A 21,040-nucleotide genomic window follows, 5' to 3' on the forward strand; every position below is an offset into this window, starting at 1 on the left:
GCTTTGCTGTTCGGGCGGCTGCCACGGGCGCGAGGGCCGGGCTGGCAGAGGCGCCCGGCCGCCGGCACCGCGCCAGCGGCTAATTAGAGCCGGGGGCTGCTGACGGGGCCGGGCAGGCAGCGGCAGCCTTGCCCATCACCCCGCGCCGCGCCTGCCCTGCCGCGGAGGCTCCGGTGACCATCACCCTGGCAACGGTGCCGGCTCAAGATGCAATGCATCATGTATTTATTAAAGAACAGCAGTTACACTTGACGGCCGTATTTTTCCAGTCGAACTCAATTTCTTTGGAGCAATAAGGTTCAATAGATCTGGGAGTGTGGAAGTGAAGAGCTGCCTTTTGGGGAGGGGACACTGGGGAGCATTATGTCTGGGGGGCTCAGAGTGAGGAAATGCAGATTTCTTTATTGCTTTGATCATACATAATTTAAATATTCAAACTACTCTGGAATTCACTGAATTATACATGAATTGCACAGGCAGCATTTTTGTAACTCCTGAAAGGCATTAATTTTTTTTCTCTCCCTTCAAAACCTTGCATAACCTTAAAATTTTTTTTTAATTTTTTTTTTTAATCCAAATCAGTTGCATCCCAGCATAACCTTGAGAATGGAGTCCCTGCCAGCTGATAATTCCACTGCATTAATGAGTGATTTGGCAATCACAGTTTGCCGTTGGCTTTGACTTAACGTATCTTATAGCACTGTTTAGTCTAGCATATTTCAGAAGCTCCTCCACGCCTTGCGCCCCCCGTTCCAGCGCAGTGAAACAAGCACCGCATCAGCACCGAGAGCAGGGTGCAAGCAATAGGTAGGGGGGGACCTCACGGAGGGGACAGAGCCAGGTCCCAGCAGGATGGGTGAAAGGGGTGCCCTGGACAGGGAAGCCTGGCAAGACCTGTGAAACCTTTGAGTGGGGTGTCCCTTCCCCAGGGTCACTGCAACCTCCCCAGCCCTGAAGGAGGTGCTAACGCAGACCCCGGTGGCGATGGTGATGCTGGAAGAGTTACTGGCATACTGGTACCCTTCCCCAGCTTTGCCATGACATGAAGGTCAGGTGCTCTGACCCCTTCTCCCTCTGGATTTATTCTGGAACAGAAAACTCCTGGTGCAATGACCATGCAAGAGATGGGGCTCCCCGGCTGCGTTCCCACGGAGGCATCGAATTCCCTCTGCCTCTCACCCCTGGCCAGAAAATGAGGCCAGAGACCAAACTCTCAAAACCAAAAGAAGTTCTCGCCCAAAAAGTGACTGTGAAAGCAAAACTTCTCCCACTCTCCCAGTTAAGAGTCAGAGGTGCTTAAGCTAATCCCGGGATGGGTGCGGATAAATCCCTGTTCCTGCCAGTACTAATACAGAAAAGCATGTCTGCCTAAAAGCAAATGAGGCCAGAAACATTTAAAAACGAACTCACAAAAGTGCTGTGGCTCTGCTAGGTCCCTCATGCTACACTGATAAACTGGAAAATAAACTAAATAGCTGATAAATAAACCATAAACGGAGCCAAAATTACAGTGACATTTTCCCACCTTCGCTAGGCGTTGCCACTCTGCCCTTTCTCCAGGTCTCTCCTGATGTTCCTGGCTGGGATCACCCGCGTGCCGCGAGCCGCCGCGCTCCTCGCTGCCAGGGCCAGCCAACGCTTGCTCGCTTGCTGCCCTCAGCCCTGCCAGCCCAGCGACCCCCATCAGCGCTGCAGCGGCAGCACTACTGCTGAACAAGAGGACGAAACCCAGCCCTGCTGTCACACGCATGAAGAAAGGAAATAGGCCAGGACAAAGAAGAGACTGAGGCTTCCTCGCTCCAGCCTGGACACACCATCTCTCTTTCCTGGAATCATTTTCCATGGCACTTTAAACTAAGGATGTGGGACATGCTGTATGCATCTGGCCCTCAGAGATGACAGCTTGTATTTGTTAGCTAGCCAAGAAGCCAGATGTTTCTGGGAGGGAAGGAACACCAACAGATGTTGCATTGCAGATTGCTGCAAACATGCTGTACGGCTGACAACACAGGCACAGCAGAGCCACGACTGCCACTGACGGGCAGCCTCTTGCCTTAAACGGGCAAGGAGAGAGGCTGGGGGGACCGAGGGAGCCTCTGAGATCCCACCAGCTACTGGGATCCCAGGCTTGCTACAACTTTTCCTCCAGCTGAGAGCTGGATCCACTCACACTGGTACAGCAACACTGCTTTGAAAACCACCCAGGATCTTATGAGAACAAGGACTATAGAGAGTTTTTCCTTCTTCTGAAGGGGAGGTGCCAACGTCCAAACGCTCAGTTAGGCATCTTTTCCCCTTTTGCACCTTGTTTTGCTTTGGGGAGTTCTGCCTGGTGCACCACACTGCTGTGCAATTGCTGCCCTGGAGAGTCCCTTGGGAGCAGACTGCAAGTCCTGTTCAGCTGGGACAGACCCAGGATGTGTTCACTGGCCAGGAAAACAAAGATATATGACGTAACTAGTCAAAGCCTTGCCCCATAGCAGGGTTTAAGACACATTGATTAAAACATGAATGAGCCACATTTTCCCTCCCTGTGTGGACAAGCCTGCAAGCGTGCCATGTTGTTTCTATTACGCCCAAGAACAAATCTCCCTGGCACAGATGAAACCAGGCAGTGCTTCTGTGTCATACAAGAACGTTGTTTCCAGGGAGAGCGTTTCAAACCCCAAAAAGCTCTCTGGGGAGCAAATGAGAGCTTGGATCAGAAGCAGGGATATGCAGCAGCCCTGTTTGCAGTCTCTCCCTAGTTAGCTCACTCTTCATTATCCTTCTCTACCCTTTTAATTTCTCTCTAAACTCAACCAGCTATTGCTGTTCAAACTGAAATAATTAATTGGAACAAAATTGCCACTGTAGGAGAAAAGAATGATTAAACCCATCCAGCGGACAATGGGGCAATCATAGCCTAAGCATCTAATTACAGGGTTAGAGAGTGTGGATGCGGGGATAATAACAGAGCCTTTTGTAAACTATGTTGCTGGATGAGCTGGGAGGAGGGTCTGTGCTTGACTTCACTCCAGGTTTAGTGCATGATTCCAGGGGTAAAGATACAAATGCAAGAATAAAAGATTATTACGGAGTGAATACCCACAAAAGTCTGCTGGAGAAACAAGAGCGGCAGGAAGCACAAACCCCTCTCCCAACACAGCTCGCAATATCCTGTAGGCATGGAAGTCACTCAAGTTATGCAGCCATTCATTGTCTGCAAGCAAGGATGGTCACTGCTGCAGCAGTGCCGGTGGCACACGGGCATGCTGAGCACTTGGCCAACAAAGTGACCCTGAGGGAACACTGGTGTCTGCAGGAGCATGCCCAAGGCCTTCCCAAACACGTTCTTTCTTTAAGTGACTTTTATAAACGTTTGTAACCTCCCTGTTTTGGATCCTGTCAATAAAGACTTGTATTTGTATTGTTCCTTTATCCTGATTTTCAGTAGGTGTGATTTAAGTGAACCAGGCAACAGCATTTCTCAGCCAGAGCAGTGGTAAATCTAGAACGTGGGGCCTGGAGATGCTCTAATCCTTAAAGATAATGAGAAATAAACAAATTCTCCAGTTCTCCAGGATATTCTCTACTGTCTCTCCAGAAAAGTAGTGCTCTTGTCAGTCTGAGGACACTGCTGCCTCCCCTCAGAGCAACTTGACAAGCCTTGGAGCAGGAGAACAGGAGGAAACTTTGTAATGGCATTACCAGGGAAACTACCTTATGGAAAAAGGAATAAATAGAGCAACAGAAGAAGGTAATACAAATACCTACAATTGCATGGGGATGAGATATACATCTCAGTAAGCACCTGAGTCCTGTCCTGGGAGGACAGCCTGACTCTAGGCTTTGCCTGGCATCTACATGTTTTACAGCTCTGTGGTGAACCCAGTGCACACAGTCCACATCAGGAGAGGGCAAACTCTTCTCCCACCTGCTGGAACACGGAGTGATGGAGAGTTCAACAGACCACCTTGCTGGCCTGAAATAAATGCCACTGAGATAGTCAAAGCAGCAGGAAAATCAGAGGTAAAGCTGTTTAGAGCTCCTCTGGCTTCTCAGGATCTCACGTGAGCAACGAGGCTCCCCCTCCCTGCACTCCTTCCTACCCTCACCAGTCACACCACACATTAAAACACATTTAGCAACCAATCAGGGACCTGTGACTTTCCTTAATAAAGACATTTTTCATCTCCCCAATCTCAATGAGAGCGAGTTTAAAGTGGTGTGAAATTGCAAACGGTCACGGTGCACTAGTGGCTGAGGCTTCCCTAGGTATCCCAGCAAATGGAGTTTGAGCTGCCCAGAGCATATAAATCTTGTGCAACTCCTAGTCACTTTGAGTAATAGTTCATTTTCTGATTTAATTTTGACTGTGACCGGAGCTTCTAAAAGGCATTTTCAGCTATGGGCTGCTTCCAGGGGTGGGGGGGTCACTCCCAAGAACTAAACGTAGAATAAAGGAAGTTCCTCTCTGGCATATGGCTGAATTCCCCTGGGACAGGGCTATCCAGGTTGCCCTCAGGAAGGTTTAATTTCATGCTAAGTTGCCCAGTGCCATCCAGCTAGAGCTGGAGAGGAGAAAGGAGAGCAGCTTTAGAGAGATCCTCGCACAGTGGTCTGACACAGGGCAGGGGAGACACGACTGTAGAATCGGCTGCTTTACAGGCAGCGGCAGGGCTATCAGCTGCATTATTACCCTCCCAGAGAGTCCTGGTGGTAGGAAACAGGAGTAGGTATGTGGAAATGCAGCACAGGCTACTTAAGAGACATGAAGAAAAACACAAATGTTGCTTTTCTCCGCAGAAGATTCTGTGCCTGTAATTCATAAGGGCTCTTGCAAGCACGGATGAAGCACTCCAGGCTGCCCTTCAGGGCTGTCCTCTGCACCCAGCGACGGCTTTCCCGTAAACCAGCACAGCTCAGCTCCCGGCGCTCAGGGCGGCCGTGGGATGTCGGGATTGAGTCCTGCTTGCAACAATTTGCCCCAGCGACAGGGAAAAGGGAAACTACTAGGCCACACTGTTCATTAAAATACATGGAGCCCGTCTCCTCAGAAGTAAATCCTGCTTTTGGCAGACATGCCGTTACAGCTGGAAATTACGTTCAACGGCTGGGCATGCTCGGAGGTGGCTGCTTCGCTGGGCAGGCACACAGCTGTGACTGTGTCAGGCAGAACAGCAGCATCAGTGCTGTAAGGTGTATACACACACACACCCCTCACACCCAGCATCTTGCTGGGAACCACCTTCACACAGAAGAGGAACCAAACTGGCTACCTGACAGCACGTTCCCAGCCATTTCCTCAGAGCAAGCTGTGATGGAGGAACAGCCCACCGCACGGGGTCAGGAAGCCTCTGACAGTGTGGGGCTGTGACCCATTTTTACAAAACAGGTTTTCCTGGGCTGCGGCCATCGTCCCCTTCAGACCCTGCTCTCGATGGGGGCTTTGGCCAACGTGCCCGCTGCTCCCACCTCGTGCCATTCCTAGGAGCTGAGAGCCCACCGCGCTACTAGCAACGAGTGTCTGTGTTTACCGTTGGCTGGCTAAGAGTGGGAATTCACACTCCAGATAGCTCTAGGACAAATAAATAAATACACAGCAGGACCTAAAGAGAGAGCTCATCAGTAATGAGCCCGAACTACTGTGTCCCAGCCTGCCCTCATCATGCCTAATTTATGGCTGACTCTGCTCCATTTCCCTGCCATGCCATCTATCTGTCACGTTGGCGCCTAGGCAGCTGTCGGTAGCTAAAACATGGTGCCCGCTAGGCTTTTGCCTGGCTTCCTTCCCCGTGTGACATGTCAGAGGGTGAACAGGGCTGTCACTGCAGCGTGGGAATGAACCTGGAAGGCTTTCAGCACAGGTGCCAGGTGACTCCCTGTGTGCTGAGCTTGTTACGTCTCCCCAGAAGAAGATACGGTGGGACTAAACTGCACCTCTGCACGCCTTGCAAACACCTCCTCAAGGCCCGGGAACTGTGCTTTTCTGCCATTTCATTACTACCACATTTAGGTGCATTTCTGCATGCCAACACACTAGATAGCAAACCTTTCCTCGTGTGCAAACAGTGTATGCATGTTTACCAGAGCTGCTGGCGTGGTCTGTTCCAGGCTCTCCCACGTGAGATAAGCTATGCTGGCTAAAGCACAGTTTTGCTAGTACAATATCTACACTAGGGGCTTCTGCTGGCAAAGCCAAGGTGAAGGAGATCACCTCTCCTCAAACCACTGGTTAGCGGTGCTGTGCTTGCAACCACGTGGACAGCTTACAAGCACAGTCTGATGGCTGTAGGGAGCCATACACAGACAGCATTTCTGGATATGCACAATAGCAGCCTGGCAGGAATTATACTCATCAGGCTGGGTTCCAACTGCAACCATTGGCATAATTAAATCTAGGTCTTCCATAGCCAAGCAGCAGCAGCTGACCTGTTGTGTGTCCATGCCTTCGCTTGCTGCTCTCCTGCTTTGTATTAAACCATGCAGTAAAACATCCTGTTACTCCTTCTGTTTGGCCCCAGTCTGCTCCGGGGCTCTGCTGTCCTCCCAGCGCCCAGCTGCAGGCCAGCCAGACAACCCGGCAGGCAGAGCCCTAGCTCTCTGTCTCTCAGAGGTGTCACAGAAATGTTATGAACGGTTTTGGTTTCATCCCAAGGTGGAAAACAGCACTCTAGAAATGTCAGAAAAGTTAAACAGGTTTCTGATCTCACTACACTGTTCTGCTCCCCACAAGGGTGTAAGAAAAGATTTTGCATCACTAGGTAACATCTCCTTCCCGGTGTGTACATACAGGACCAAACAAGCAGTGCGGGGGCCCCAGGGGACTGCGCAGTACAGGACAAGAAAGGCAGAGCCTGCTCTGGGCTCCTGAGGGGCTGCACAGCCCGGCCGTCAGGAGACAAGTCATGCAGCGAGCCCAGTCCCCAGGAGCAGCCAGCTACCGTTCCTGAACGACACCAGGTGTCTTCCACGTATCATGCTTACATAAGCTATTTAGGGTCTTGCTGTAAGTAAACAAGCAGTGAGTTCATGTAGAGATCTGGGATATTCACTCACATTCTGCAAGTGATTCCAGCTCACTGCGGTATTTAATTTTGGCTAGTGTCCTCTGGAGCTGGGTCCGTAAGCCCTCCATGGGCAGCAGTTCCTACTGAAAGCTGGCTCACAGGTGAGCGCAGATCAACACACAGAGGAGAAGCAAAGTCGCTGCGGCCCAGGGTGGGCAGAACTGACTGCAACAGGCCAAAATGCTTCAGCCTAGTGCACTCAGCAGGCACAAACGCAAATGACAACAGATCACCTAGAACAGTTTCTGCCCACCTTCATTACTCTGGCTTTGATCCTGCATGCTGCCACCTCTCTGTCCTCAGTCCCTCAAAATATGCAGTGCATAAGTCACTTCCTTTCAGTGAGAGGGCTAAAAGGCCATGCAAAAGTCAGGGTCATTCAGCCTACTGGCTGAGCCTGGCACTCTGACGACGGGGTTGATGGCCAAGCTAGGTATTTGCAGACCTCTGGTCAATAGAGCTGCAATTCAGCCCTTGCTTCTGCAAGAAAGGATCCTAAATGCTCTCACAGTAGTTAGTGAGACTCCAGAGAAGCAGGGATTACCCTCCTCCCCCTTTCCTGGTAGTTCCCACTGAAGGGAGAGCTTGATGGGAAAATTGCAACTAGGTATCTTGAAGCATCACTGAAAGGACTTTGACTACAAGCAGACAGGACAATGCCCCAAAGACATGATTGTTTGTGTGACTGCCACAGCTAAATTACATGAAAAAGCAAAGAAACAAACCCTTGCAATCAAACTCATGACAAGAAGGAAAAATGGCCAGAGTAAAATCAATGTTCATGCAATCAAGCAGTAACCATTCAGAAAGAAAAAGAAGCTGCCTTACTGTTCAAAGTCTTCTTGCACCAGAGGGTAGAAGGCCTCTTCTTGGCACTTAAAGGACAATGACTCTTCTTTGACCTTTATGGAAACAAAAGGCAGAAGAGGTCTTAAGCTCTGTTATGATGTTAGGAGAAGAGCATTGAGATCTAGATGCCGAGCAGGCGTGGGTGACTGCTGAGGTGCGGGGCAATGAAGACTCCAGCCAAAAAGGGCCTTAAAAAAGACCACTTGCGGGGAGCTGCCAATGCGCCACTTGAACCAGGGACTGGCCACTGTTTCATTTGCTGTCACTGTTTTCCTGGGGCGATTTCCTGCTGCAGAGGTATGGCTCCTTGCGAGTGCTGTCTATGACATTGCGGGGGACATGACTGCCCACAGGCACCTGCAGAAAGAGCTCACGGGCAGAAGGGAGACTGAAACCCCCAGCTCAGAGCAAACGTGGGCTGACAAGCTGAGGACACTGCTGTTCAACCCAATCCTTTTTGTCAAAATTTGTTTTCCTGTGAATATTTTCACGCCGCAGGGAAGCTGAAAACACTTCATCTCGTCTTCTCACTGTGCAAACTGACAACAATTTATCAGGATATCATGTGACACATTCAAAACACCTTCCAACCTGAGCCCACAGACCTCATAAGCCAGTGGCAGCAGGGACCACACTCAGCAAGTTTTAGATCCACTATTTTGAGCTCGTAAAAGTGAAATAAAAATGAGTTACAGAAACGACTTCATCAATACACTTGTTAAGAGAGTGAGAGCAGATAAGTCTTTGCCTGTGATTTACTCTAAGTGTAATTCATCGTTGCAATGCTAGAAACCAGGGCGGTGAAGTGACAGACAATTTGAGAAGCCCGTGTGACGTGCTGGCAGCTAACTCAGGCAATCTGCTTTTACCTGCTGGGGAGGGCGAGAAGCGCAGAGCGAGGGGAGGCCCTGCCGTCCGGCGCGATGCTGCTCGCGGGCAGAGCTCGGCAGCGAGGGCGGCCCCACGGACGCCCGTGAGGATTCGTGCAAAGGCAGAACCCTGCTCTCCTCGGTCCTGGGCCTGCTTTCCGAAACCCTCCTGGATTTTACCCGCTTCGGCATTGCCGGGGCTGCAATGCTGAGGTGCGATACTGGTTCGGCGGAGCTGGCTGCCCCGGTCTGACACCTCTTACCCTCCGCGGGCAGGGTCCGTCCCAGCAGGCACGGAACTGGCCAAGGAAAAGTGCAGGTTTCCCTACCAGGCCCCTTCAGTCTACCCAGGCTGCGTGGGCTCTGCCTCCCACCACGACAGGGATCAGCTGCCTGATGCGAGCTGCTCTTGCACCTTCATGACCAACATCTAAGGTGACATCAACAGCAAACAGAGACCTTCTTAACGTCTCTGGGTCCATTGTATGGACAAAATGCACTTTTCCCCAGGCTACAATTGTCGCTCAGAGGCAGTGATGCTTTCTACTTCCCCAAAGCTTCATGTTTCCCTGGCACAAAAAATGCAGCGTATGGAATTTTATTTTTCCCTTGAACACTCTGGAAGAGAAGAAACGAGACTGAATCCAAGCTACAGATTTTGCTTCTTGCTCTCTGAGCCAGTCAGTTCCATCCAAGAACAAACATACCAACAGAACAGGCCTGGAATTGTAATATATACAGCCTAATTAATCACATTACTCATGAAAATATATTGGTATAATTAATAACACAAGGCATCTATATTGGCCTCTGTGGCGCAGCAAATTATGAGGCAGTAATACTTGGACGTGTTGACCTGGATTTCATACATAATCCATCAAGCCATTCCCGCCAGATCGAGTCTCCAGAGACAAGAACAATACAAAAATGATAATTAAACAAAAGCAAGATGGACAGCAATAGCGTCACATTAATCATTCCCAATATTATGGGGAAGGGATGGGATATTCCGATTTTGTCCTGCATATTCTTACACTTTTCTCTGTGAAGGTTTGGTATTTTAATAGGCCTAGAAGGGGATATATTACTGTTAGTAATATATAAGAATAAATTACAATTTGGTGAATGAAAGCATACGGCAATATTATTATACAGGAGAGGTAGCCCTGAAGGTTTTTTAAAAGTTTCCTGGGGTTGGGTTACTGTACGCTGCTATGTGCTTCTGAGAGCTATCACCCAAGCTTTACCTGTGTGCAGATCACGGCACCACGGAGAACGGGCCCCTCTGAGGTCTCCGTGGTATCGGAGGTGCTTTGCTCCCAAGGAAAACATGCACAGACTGAGATAAAACACACATAGCGCATTGCACCCGCTGCTGTTCTTAAATCACTAAGGACAGGTCTCACAGCAGCCACAAGGGGATGAATCAAGCGGCCAACAGTAAACAAATGCTAACTGAATGCACAAACTAGCCATCGATGAGGGAGACGCATCTCATGGCCTTCACATTCCCAAAGGAATCAGGTCATGGAGGGACAGGACAGTCACTGGCAAGGCAATCTTTGAAGAAAGGGAAGAGAGCCTGGCTAAGAGAAGGGAAAGCAATGAGCTCGGTTAAGAGCTCGGCAAGGAAGGAAGTCGGCAGAAGCGTGTCCTAAGGGTCTGTACTAGAGCCCAAGGTATTTCCTATATTTACTGGTGACCTGGGAGAGAAACGACTCTGTGTTACCAGAATTTGCAGATAACGCAAGATAATTCACACACAAGACTATTTAAACTTAGTGGGGCCCACGGTAATCTTCAGAGGGACCTCGGGAAGTCAGGCTCTAGAGCGCCGCAGCAACAAACCCCGGGCGGCGGGTCTCCGAGCAGCGCGGACTACTCACGAACGCAAACAGACCCACGGCCACTGTAAGGGAGAGAGAAAAATTCAGCTGCCACAGGGGGTAACACAATGGAAAGCTTCATTCAAGGCAGTGGTTTGAAAAAAAAAAACCAACACATCAGCTGCACTGAGAAAAGGCCAGAGAGCAATCCTTAAAATAGCACAGCGCCGCTCTGCGCAGAGGCAGAACCGCATCCTGCCCGCGGGAGACACAGCAGAGACAGGGAAGGTGCAGAGGACGCCTGCGCGAGACCAAAGACATAAGCAGCGTCCTCTGAACAGGGGACGGGCGAGAGGGGCCAGGCTAGCAACACGCACTAAACAACAGATAAGCTCTCCTATTTACCCTAAGGAGGGCACGAGGATCCCCCGGCGGGCCGCTAGCTGCTCCCCGGCACAGAACTCGCTTCCGGGATCGCAGTCCCCGCAGTCAGCCCTTTGGTTAAACACATATATGCTACTCAACTCCACCACCTCCCCTGTAAGTCCAGTCCCTACTCCCCGCTCACTGCAAGAGTGATGACTGACACGTATATTCACCCCCTCTCAACATAAGCCGGTGACCCTTGGCTCTGGCCTGACTTGCACCAAACCGCTCGCTCATTTACAGCTCTCCAGTCAGCTGTTTCTTCTTAATCACCTGTGGTCAAAACTAAGCAGTCTCAGCTGCGCACCCCTCCCCGGTCCTCCTCGGCACTGCATGTGTTCAAAGCTCTTTTGCTCAGTCCTAGCTTGAGCTGTAGTTCTCTCTGAACGCAACGGGGACTCTCTCCCAGAGGCAGGGCGCGGGAAGGGCTCAGCCAGGACGTTTGAATGCCTCATTCCGCACACCTTCGATCACAACTGATGTGCTTTGATTCACTTTCCCTTTAGTAAAAAGAATTTCCTTAAAGTAGATGTTTTATGAACTTCTAACACCTTTAAATCCTTAGCTACAGATGGTAGGAAGCATGGCTTTCTGTTCAGGAATGTCATGAAACGTTTACAGACTCAGCTCCTCAGTGAGGGAGGCTGGTGACAACTGGCCTGACCATGTTGCAGGGGACAGGCCTGTGATGAGCTGAGGTGACATCCATGCTCCACATGTCACGCTGGAGGATGAGCGAGTCCTGGACCGTACAGGACAGGTAGGACCAGGCTGAACTCCAGAAGGTGGCAGGTCCCTCACCTTGATCCTCCAAGCGTACACAGAGATGTTTAGAGCCTTACCCCAGTCTCCACCGAGCAGAGCCACCTGGCCGGCGGCAGCTGTCCATCGCACCCTAGCTCTGGCTGTCTGCAAAGAAGCCACTGAGAAGAGTGAGCGGTGGCTCCAAACCACATCCCAGTCGCTGAGGTCTCTGCTAGTCTAGCTCTGATGATTGCTCACACCGTTACCGTGGCCCTTCGTACTCAGCAAGCCACTGCTGCAAACCAACCACCACTGACCAGACGATCTCTCGGCCTGCAGGCGATGTCGTATCGCCAGCCTGCGCTGGTGCTGCCTCATCCTCAGCCACTCCGGCAGCAGGGTGCTAACTCCTGTTTTGTGTGGGAGGAGCAAACACGAAAATAAAATGCATCCACCTCTAACATCCCTTGTATCACACGAGGAGCAGGGCAGAACAGACTATATTGCTTCAACAACCAGAAACAACGTTTAGTGTCAAGCTTAACGTATGGACTACTGACCTGACTGTCCATGCTGAGTCACAGAGGTTGAGCTTGTTGTTGCTGACTTGTTTTACCACATTTTACCGACCTTCACTGATGGCCTCGGTTCAAAAGCAACATAGCAGCCAGTATATACATATATTTTATATAGGAAAAGTGCTGCTGTGAATCCTTGTGCCCTGACATCACGATAGTATTTTGAGAGTAGCATATACAAATAATAGTCTTGAACAATTAGATTCAACTTTCCACAAGCATCTTACAAATTTTAGTTAATTCATGCTCTCTAGACCCAATGAAATACATAGCATTGCCTGCTGGAGAGACTAAGGTATGGGAAAGCTTACCAACCTCCCAAGGCCACAGAAGGAGATAGTCCCAAGAGTAGTTCAAGCGGATCCTGATTTCGAAACCCAACATCATCTTAGTCTTTCATATGCTTTTTCTGTCACCTCACGTCTGCCTTGCAAAACTTTCACTCTGCCAGGAAATGACCTAGGGGGAGAGCGTTTGCAAGCCAAAGCAGCATCGCAGAGGTAAACGCTGCACAAAAGCTCCAAGCACCGCACTGGACTGACACCTGCCCCTTGGTACGTATGGGCTGCAGCGTGCACCATCCACTCACCCTCTGCGAAGGGAATGCAACGTCTGGAATCCATTTATTAAAATCTGCTTCCCATATGACAGTTCACTGGAACTTCACTTCACTCCAAAAAGGAGCCAGACTTCAGGCATTCTATGTCTGGTACCATAATTTATTAGAACAGGTTTCCAGAGGTGAAAGCATCTTCTTTGGAGAAGTCCTCAGACACGTGTCATTGACTTCATATTTCATTACTGTTATCAGTTCTTGAAAGACAAATGCATGTTCATAGGGAACCCTTTGATGAGAGGTATTGGATAAGGTACAAGACATATCTGGCTATTAAGTGAATCTGGATTTAGTATCCATATTAGTGAGATTATTTTGGCAGTCCTTATTTAAAGGCTTGCAGAAGATAGACAAAAACATATTTTCAATAAAAAAGGAAGTTCTCTCTTCAAAACAACAAAAAAATCAGTTTGCTTAATTCAAATGTCTCAGCAAGGAGGTCTGCATTTGCAGCATGGATAGTTAGTGCAGGGTCCCCCAAGGCTATACCTGGGCTTGGGAGGACTCCCATCAAAGCTTCACCTACTAAATTAGTTTAATCATGTCTGTCATTAGTCATCTTTGCTCAAGCCCTCATTTGGAGGCCATTTAAAGGGGATTAGAGAAAATCTCCTCTCTTTATTCCTCTACAATAGTGATTAACTATCAGGACTCACAAGGCATTTTCATACTGATGGAGAAAGGCAAAATGAACTCATAACCACAAAAGCCCAGCACCCTCCACCATGAACCAGGACTCAAAGCTAGCATTAGAAGTGGCGTTATTAGGATGACACCTGGGGTGCTAATTTATACTCAGGGGAGCCACAAGGACATGGCTGAGGATTAGAGGGCTCAGAGAAGTGCCAGTTCAGTTCAGCGAGACTGTAAATGGCTTTGGGCAAGATCTTGTAATCTAGCTGGAAAGTTTGCCTGACTGGGGAGCAAGAGAGCAGGACAGGGGTTGTCCCCCTTCTTCACTCGTGACCTGGCTTTCTTGCTCAGCCTAAACCTCCATCTAGGTACAGAGGCAGACACAACATCACGAGGTGAATGACGCATGCAAGCACGCACATGGTACGGATATGCACATAACCACAGTACGGATATGCACACAACCACATAACGCTCGCTAGCTGCACTGCAATAACTCAGGACCATCACCTGGGGAGGGGACAGCACTCACTCTGCAAGGAAGTCCCCATGGTGTCATCCCGCATCTGTCCCCAGCTCTGGTGGCCTCACGCCCCCTCCCGCACCCCCAGCCCAACGTGCTTCCAGCTCCCTTCGCAGCTGCCTTTGGAGGCGAGTGACAGGCCCAACGCCCATTGCTAAGGGGAGAAGGAGCTGAGGTGCTCTCCTCCAAAAGGCAGGGCTGCTTTTGTCTTCCTCGGGGACTGGCATTTGCAGTAAGCAGAGCAGTGAATAAGCTCCTGACATTTTGAAGCTAACAGTGGCAGGCCAGGTGGCTGCTCACTGCAAAGCCGCCTGGCTCCCACCTGTCTGGTGTTTTGGCGGCTGTGATTCACACCTAAAAGCACCGTTTGTGCAAATGCTCAGCTCTGCTTCAGGATGGGCCATCACCTTGGTAGGCACGTTGGGCCCGCTTGACCCTTTAATTCAGTTGTCTGCTGCTTGTTTGGCCTGTGCTTGTTGGCAGGGGACATACATGCATGTGTATATACAGAAAGAAGATTGTTCATGCTGGAAAGTAGGAAAGAAAGCAAACATTTTTAAAAAATAGATAAATAGAAAAATATATAAAATTATAACTCAGGATGAATCTGACTGCAGGTATTTCAAAGCCTGTCAACTGCTCTGAATTACAGAGAGGAATGCCTTTCACTGAAGCAGCCATTCAGGTTTTTCCAACAAATGGGAAGCTTTGCAGAACAATAACTTTACTTAAAGAGGGGCTCTACTTCCCCAGAGGCCCATGCAGGCACACAGGGCACCGAGCAAATATTTTCTAATGCAAAACATTCAAAACACGCAACAAAATGTTCAACGGTAGATCAAATACTTGGAAAGCCAACAGGCACTGTTAGGATGCGGACACCCCTGGCCAGGGCAAGAGGGTTTTAACCAGGCTGCTGTTCGCTTTGCTTTCCTTTCACTGCTGTCGACGGCAGTCTGCGTGTGCGTTCGAGACGCAACGGGAGGCAGAAGCACACGGTGCATGCCGAACGCCTGCTCACCCGTCCCGAGCCCGCTCTCTTTACAGGGCAGTTCAATCCTTTCCGCAGCGCAAATCCGAGCGACAGCTGTGCCCGGGTCCGAGCACCCCGCGTCAGGACCGGGGTGGGGACGGGGCCACTGGAACGGGGCTGGGATCTCGCACCTTTTCTGTTTAACTAAAGAAACACCACCGATACAAATAGCCTTTAAATATTATTTACAGAAAAGCCATCAGCAGATATTTTCTCCCTTTGCCGGGCTCTTTGCTGGTGCTTTCAGGAGTTAACCCTGCCCCGAGCAGAGCCTGCGCCAGCGTCTCCAGAAGCAGGGGCAGCGCGGCAGCTCGGCGCAATCCCTTCCTCCCGCCGAGAGGAATGCGCAGCGTTACCGACACCGCGAGCGGCACAGAAGGGACCCTTGTTTAGAAAGCTCATTAATCTTTAACACAGCATTTGGGTTAATTTGAAAGGTTACTCACCCGTCAGTGCGAAGGGATCCCAAGGTAAACGTTCCTCCAGCGAGCGCAGGAGCCTTCGTGAGGAAGAGAGATGGGCAAATGAAACCCTCTTAAAAAAGTAAAGTGGCCCTTGTTGCATCCTTTGCCCTGAAAATGAGAGCGGCAGGTGGCATGCCCAGCGCGCCGGGCACGGGGACATGCTGGTGCCCGCTCAGACAGATACCACCGGCACTAATGGAAAACGCCTCCTGGGGTGGGATACTGACCTTTCCTTGGCTCTGGTCCAAAGGCGAGAGCGCGGCAGCACAGGAACGCAGGCACGGCGGTCAGCAAGGGACACATCGCGGGGGGCAGAGAGGGAAGCGGAGGCTCGAGTCGAAGAGGGAGCCGGTCGCTCAGCCCTCCTGCCTAAAGGTTTTCCCAAGGAGCGATCAGCCGTTGGCAGCGAGGCTCTCCAGCGGCGCTGCGGCTTCCCGGGCTGTCAGCGGCAGCTCCGCCGGCTCGCCGCCTGAGCTAGCTCGCGCCATTGCATCAGCCAGCACACCCAGGCATGCACAAGCAACTGCTCAGCAAACACATCTTAAATAAAAGCCACTGCCAGTGGCTTCATTTTAGCTGCTTTTCCGACTGCAGCAGCCTAAAGGGCTACTGCTCCGGTTTTGGATTTAGCATCCACTGAGACAAGTCCTCGGTGCATTCTGTGTTAAATAACTAAGGTTAATTTGATTTGATGCACCACTTCATTATCATAAACAGCTCACAGTATGTCAGTCCTCTGTAATTACAGTTTCCTACTGCCGGCATCTTGTTCATTTTCCGTCACTGATAGTGCTTCCCTATGATCACCTCACAGCTAAGCACTTCTGCATGAACTTCCCTGAACAGTAATTAGGTGTCATTTATTCTGTAGCTGACGGTTACACTAATTTACAAAAATAGGGCCAAGGATATTAAATTTACTTTTCATTACAGCCACATTTGTATGTGATTATTTGGATGAAACCGTGCATGAGAAGGACAGACAGGGAGGAGAAGGAAAGTCCAGAAGGAAACACTTCTGCTGAATAGGAGGGATCGCCGTGGCCAGACGCTCCCGGGATCTACCATTAGTGCTCAGACACTGCACAGCACGAGGGAAACACCAGCCCCAGCAGCTGACGCCTCCAGCAGTCCCTCTGCAGAGAGGCACCACGCTATTAGGAAGGGCCAAGCCTGGCACAGCTCACGCAGCACAACGGCTGGTAGGCTCCAAAGGCAGGTTGTCCTCCAGCCTGTCACTTGGAAAAGTGCTGCTGCCCGCGTCCGCGCTCCTGGCAGTCAGGAAAGGAGTGCTTTGCCACCAGCAACGCCAAGAAAGCACAAGCACAGCACAGCCAACGTGCCAGCGCACGGCAAAGTAAATAGGCAAAACTGCAGTAAACTTCCTTCTCTCGTTTGCTGGCTCTCGCTCTCCGCCGCCGACCCCCTGGTCAGGGCAGGCATGTCCTGTGAGTCTTGGGGACGGCAGCAGCATCCGGTGACAGCATGCAGTCACAAGGGATTTAACTGTCCCCATACCCTGCGGTCCCTGGAGGATCCTCGGAGACACCCTTGCAGACCCCTCTGGACCCCAGCGCGCAGCCCCAGCTGGCTTTGGGTATCGGCCTCAGAGCCGTGGCAGCACGCGACGAGCACGACTTCCACGGGCAGCTCTGTTCAAGCACAGTTGGCCCTTTTTGTCACAGTTGGGGACAAAGCCCCTGTCCCTGTAAAGGTGACCGCAGATGCCGTTGGAGTACGGGAGGCCAGGCAGCAGGAGCTACGCCGACACAGCTGACCGGGCTGCCGCAGGGCATGCCATTTGGAGACAGCGCTCCCTTGGCCAGGGAAGCCGTGGTCCCAGAGCTGCAAGGCTCTCCAGCCACGACCACCAGCTCTGGGGCTCCCCACTGCTCCTCCTGTCGTTCCTCAGACATACTGCAGCAGCCAAGGTCACACAACCCAGCACTGAAGCCATCATTAGAGCAAGGCTTCCCAGAGGGCTTCCCTCCACCAGGATTTACATCTGCAGGATGATATCGAAGACATTTCGATATTTTGGAGAGACAGGCAGAGAGCCAGGTCCTTGCAACTGTCCACCCATGTGTTCCTACCAGCTCCCAGCACACCTCCTGGCGGGTGCACCCATTTGCACACACAGCAGCTGGCAGCACCCCACCGGCACAGGGGCATCTACAGACTGTCCCGGGGCAGCTCTGGGTGCCACAACAGCCCTGAGAGCTCCCGCTGCCCCAGGAGAGGAAGCAAATCCCTAAGTGCTGATGGAGACGCTCAGTTAGCAGGATGGAAAAGCCTGCTGCAGTCGCACGCTAGGGCTGAGCCCCACCAGAGCTAGCAGGAACACTTCCTCCAGAGCCACTCCAAAAAACTGCAGCCAGCTCCAGGAAGGGTGCAGCGCAACTGCTATTTATTAGCGTAATTCTATTACTTTACTTGGGAACAGCTGGGCGCACTGGGACAGCTCACACGGCCGAGGTTTCCGGCCTGGAAACACAAGTACTTTCTTGCCTCACAGCATCAGCTCCTGACCCGAGCTCTCGAAAAATCTCATGTCAGTGTCCACTCGACTCATCTGACGTTTCCTTTCCAGAGAGGAGCATAAAGCTCTTCTGTAAATAAGCCAACCGCATCACGAGGGCGCATGCAGACGTACGCTCCCGTTTAGCTGTCCGCCACGCTGGCTCTACCGGGACAGAAAAGCCAGGGCTGAAGCTAGCCAGGGTTTTAGACGGCACCAAACAGTCCCCCAAGACAAGGCGCGTGAAGCAGCGGGCGCTGGGGTTCGGGCTGCGGTCGCCGGACGCAGCGAAAGCCCCGACACCCCTCTTCCCCCTTGGCTGACTCTTTCCCCCTTCCAGCAAGACAGAGCTGGAAGTTTTCGATGAGGATTTCACAGGGGCCTGTGGCAGGAGCCGGAGGCAAGGGCCCTGCCGGTGCGGTCAGAGGGGCTGCCCGTCTGCCCTCCAAAACGGGCGTACGTTCCCGCGTTGTCTCGGGCTGAACTACATCCCCGTCCTGGAGGGTGCAACACCGGAGGGGATGCTCGTAATTGGTTTTATTTGACAGGTTACTTCGGTCTTTGCTATCGTCCTTATCTGCAGCTACAAAAACACAACGATGCCGGCGCACCCGGGAGACATAGCAAATCCCGCAGCGTCACGCGGGCAAAGCAGCAGGAACTTGCTGGGACCTAACTGCATTTTGTTACGCTCAAATTAATAAGGGAAGGAAAAAAAAAAGCACACGAAGGCTACGGAGCAGAGCTGCAGACAGCGCAGGCTATCGGACGCCCGCTGCTGACAAAGGCACCGCGGCGTCATATCGAGGGGGCCGGCAGACGGCCCTGCAGCGGGCAGGGGCAGGGACAAGGCCTGGCACACTGCGAAACAACACACAGGAAAGACAGAGGCACGGCAGCCAGCGAGCGTGCTGGGCCAGCCGGAGCGGGGCAAGCGCCGCTCCGGGCTGAACGTCTGCAGGCAGTGCCGGGGCAGCGAGGTTGCACCGCCCCGCCACCGCCACTGCCACCATCACCATCACCATCACCACCGCCACCACCACCACCACCATCACCATCACCACCGCCACCATCACCACCGCCACCGCCACTGCCACCACCACCTCCATCGCCACCGCCACCACCACCTCCATCGCCACCACTGCCACCGCCACCACCACCTCCATCGCCACCACTGCCACCGCCACCATCACCACCGCCACCGCCACTGCCACCGCCACCATCACCACCGCCACCACCACCACCACCATCACCACCGCCACTGCCACCACCACCTCCATCGCCACCATCACCACCACCACTGCCACTGCCACTGCCACCTCCATCACCACCGCCACCGCCACCACCACCATCACCACCGCCACTGCCACCACCACCTCCGTCGCCACCGCCACCGCCATCACCACCGCCACCACCACCTCCATCACCACCACCACCTCCATCACCACCACCACTGCCACCGTCACCTCCATTGCCACCACCACCGCCATCACCACCGCCACCACCACTGCTACCACCACCTCCACCGCCACCACCACTGCCACAGCCCTGGCTCCTTTGCGCCCACCACCGGGTGCCGCTGGGCCACCAGCTGGCATCGATGCTCTGCGTCTGCTGCCCAAAATAATGAACCGCAATAACGGTGGATTAATTCCAAGTTCCAGGGAAGGCTGCAGTGTTTGCTGCGTGTAATGAGATGGCGGCCCTGCGAAACACGGCGCCTGCCAGCGCTGGCACCCTGCCACCGCTCCCCCTTCTCCCGCTTGGCAAAACAAAAGGTTCTAGCGTGTGTTTACAAAGCAAAGCCACGCATTCACAAGATGCCTCTGCTCGCTGCAGAAAGGCAGCGTCGCCCGAGCCCCATTCACAGCAAAGCAAACAAAGAGCTCATCTGACAAAAGTCATTTTCAGTTATCGTTTATTTCTATTTTTTAATTGAAATATCCATGGACCTGAACTGATGGTATTTGCACTGACTGCTGAATTAGCAGGGTACTAGACTGTAACAATATAAAATATATATTGTTAAAAGCCACTTAAGGCTTTCTCTGAAAGAGTTTTCTGAACCTTTGAACAAGAACCCAAGGGATGGCCCTTTATTACCACTGTGACCAGGTCAATTACTCTAGAACTGAGCAAATTATTTATGAGGTGATCAGCCTATTAAAACATTAACACATCCATCACTTAGGTGCTGATCTGGCTCCTGTCTTTATTGCACTGTGTGCTGGGCTTGGGAATTTACTGGCATTTTATTTAGTTCAAAGCTACATTTATAATAATAAAAAAAAACCACAGCCGTTATTTTTACAGAGCCAGAGTTACGGAGGAATCCTCCTGCTTCTCAGAGCTCGTTCCAACTATTTTGTCATTTTGCTTTTTGTCTTTTTTGTTGTTGCTTTTTTGCATGGTCTAAACAAACACACAAATTACAGGTCTTTAATTTACAGAGATACTTCAGAGTGTCAAAAATCGAATTTAGCTATTACCATCAGAATCTCTATCTGCCCTTTAAATATAAGTGCTTGCAATGGGAATGCATGATGAACTAGCTGAGCCTCTCCTTTGAAAGTGATAAAGCATCAAATCTTGAGAATAAATGGGCTGTTACAGCTGTGGGCACCCTGTGGTTACAATACAGCAAGGAGAGGCAGATAGTGCTCTGCAGAAAGAGGGGGGCATTTATTTCTGTCTGTCAAGACACAGGAAAGATGGAGAACATACAAGGGATAGGAATTAGTGTCTTAATCTAGTACATTTACACTCTTCGCTTTTTTAAATGCCTTTTGGCTAGTCATTTTCCTGCATCTGATATTTTATTATCACGTCTTTTATGACACTTCCAGATACTTATTAAATCAAGATCGAGAGTTCTGCTTTGTGTGCAGGGTGTTTGATAGTGAATTCAG

General features: G+C 51.2%; 1 protein-coding gene across 15 annotated transcripts in view; it reads right to left on the reverse strand.

Annotated features, from left to right (window-relative positions):
- TNRC6A (trinucleotide repeat containing adaptor 6A) overlaps positions 1-21,040 on the reverse strand; it is a 128,165-nt gene that overhangs the window by 74,364 nt on the left and 32,761 nt on the right. For 14 of the 15 annotated variants that reach the window (XM_068907829.1, XM_068907837.1, XM_068907835.1 and 11 more), the window contains one exon: positions 7,881-7,954. In XM_068907829.1, coding sequence (XP_068763930.1) covers positions 7,881-7,954 — 74 coding nt within the window. Of the gene's footprint in view, positions 1-7,880; positions 7,955-15,595; positions 15,649-15,840; positions 16,050-21,040 lie in introns of those variants that run through there. The other variant, XM_068907843.1, reaches the window with a different exon arrangement.

The sequence above is a fragment of the Struthio camelus genome, chromosome 15, assembly GCF_040807025.1.
Source record: "Struthio camelus isolate bStrCam1 chromosome 15, bStrCam1.hap1, whole genome shotgun sequence".
NCBI classification, from domain to species: Eukaryota; Metazoa; Chordata; class Aves; order Struthioniformes; family Struthionidae; genus Struthio; species Struthio camelus.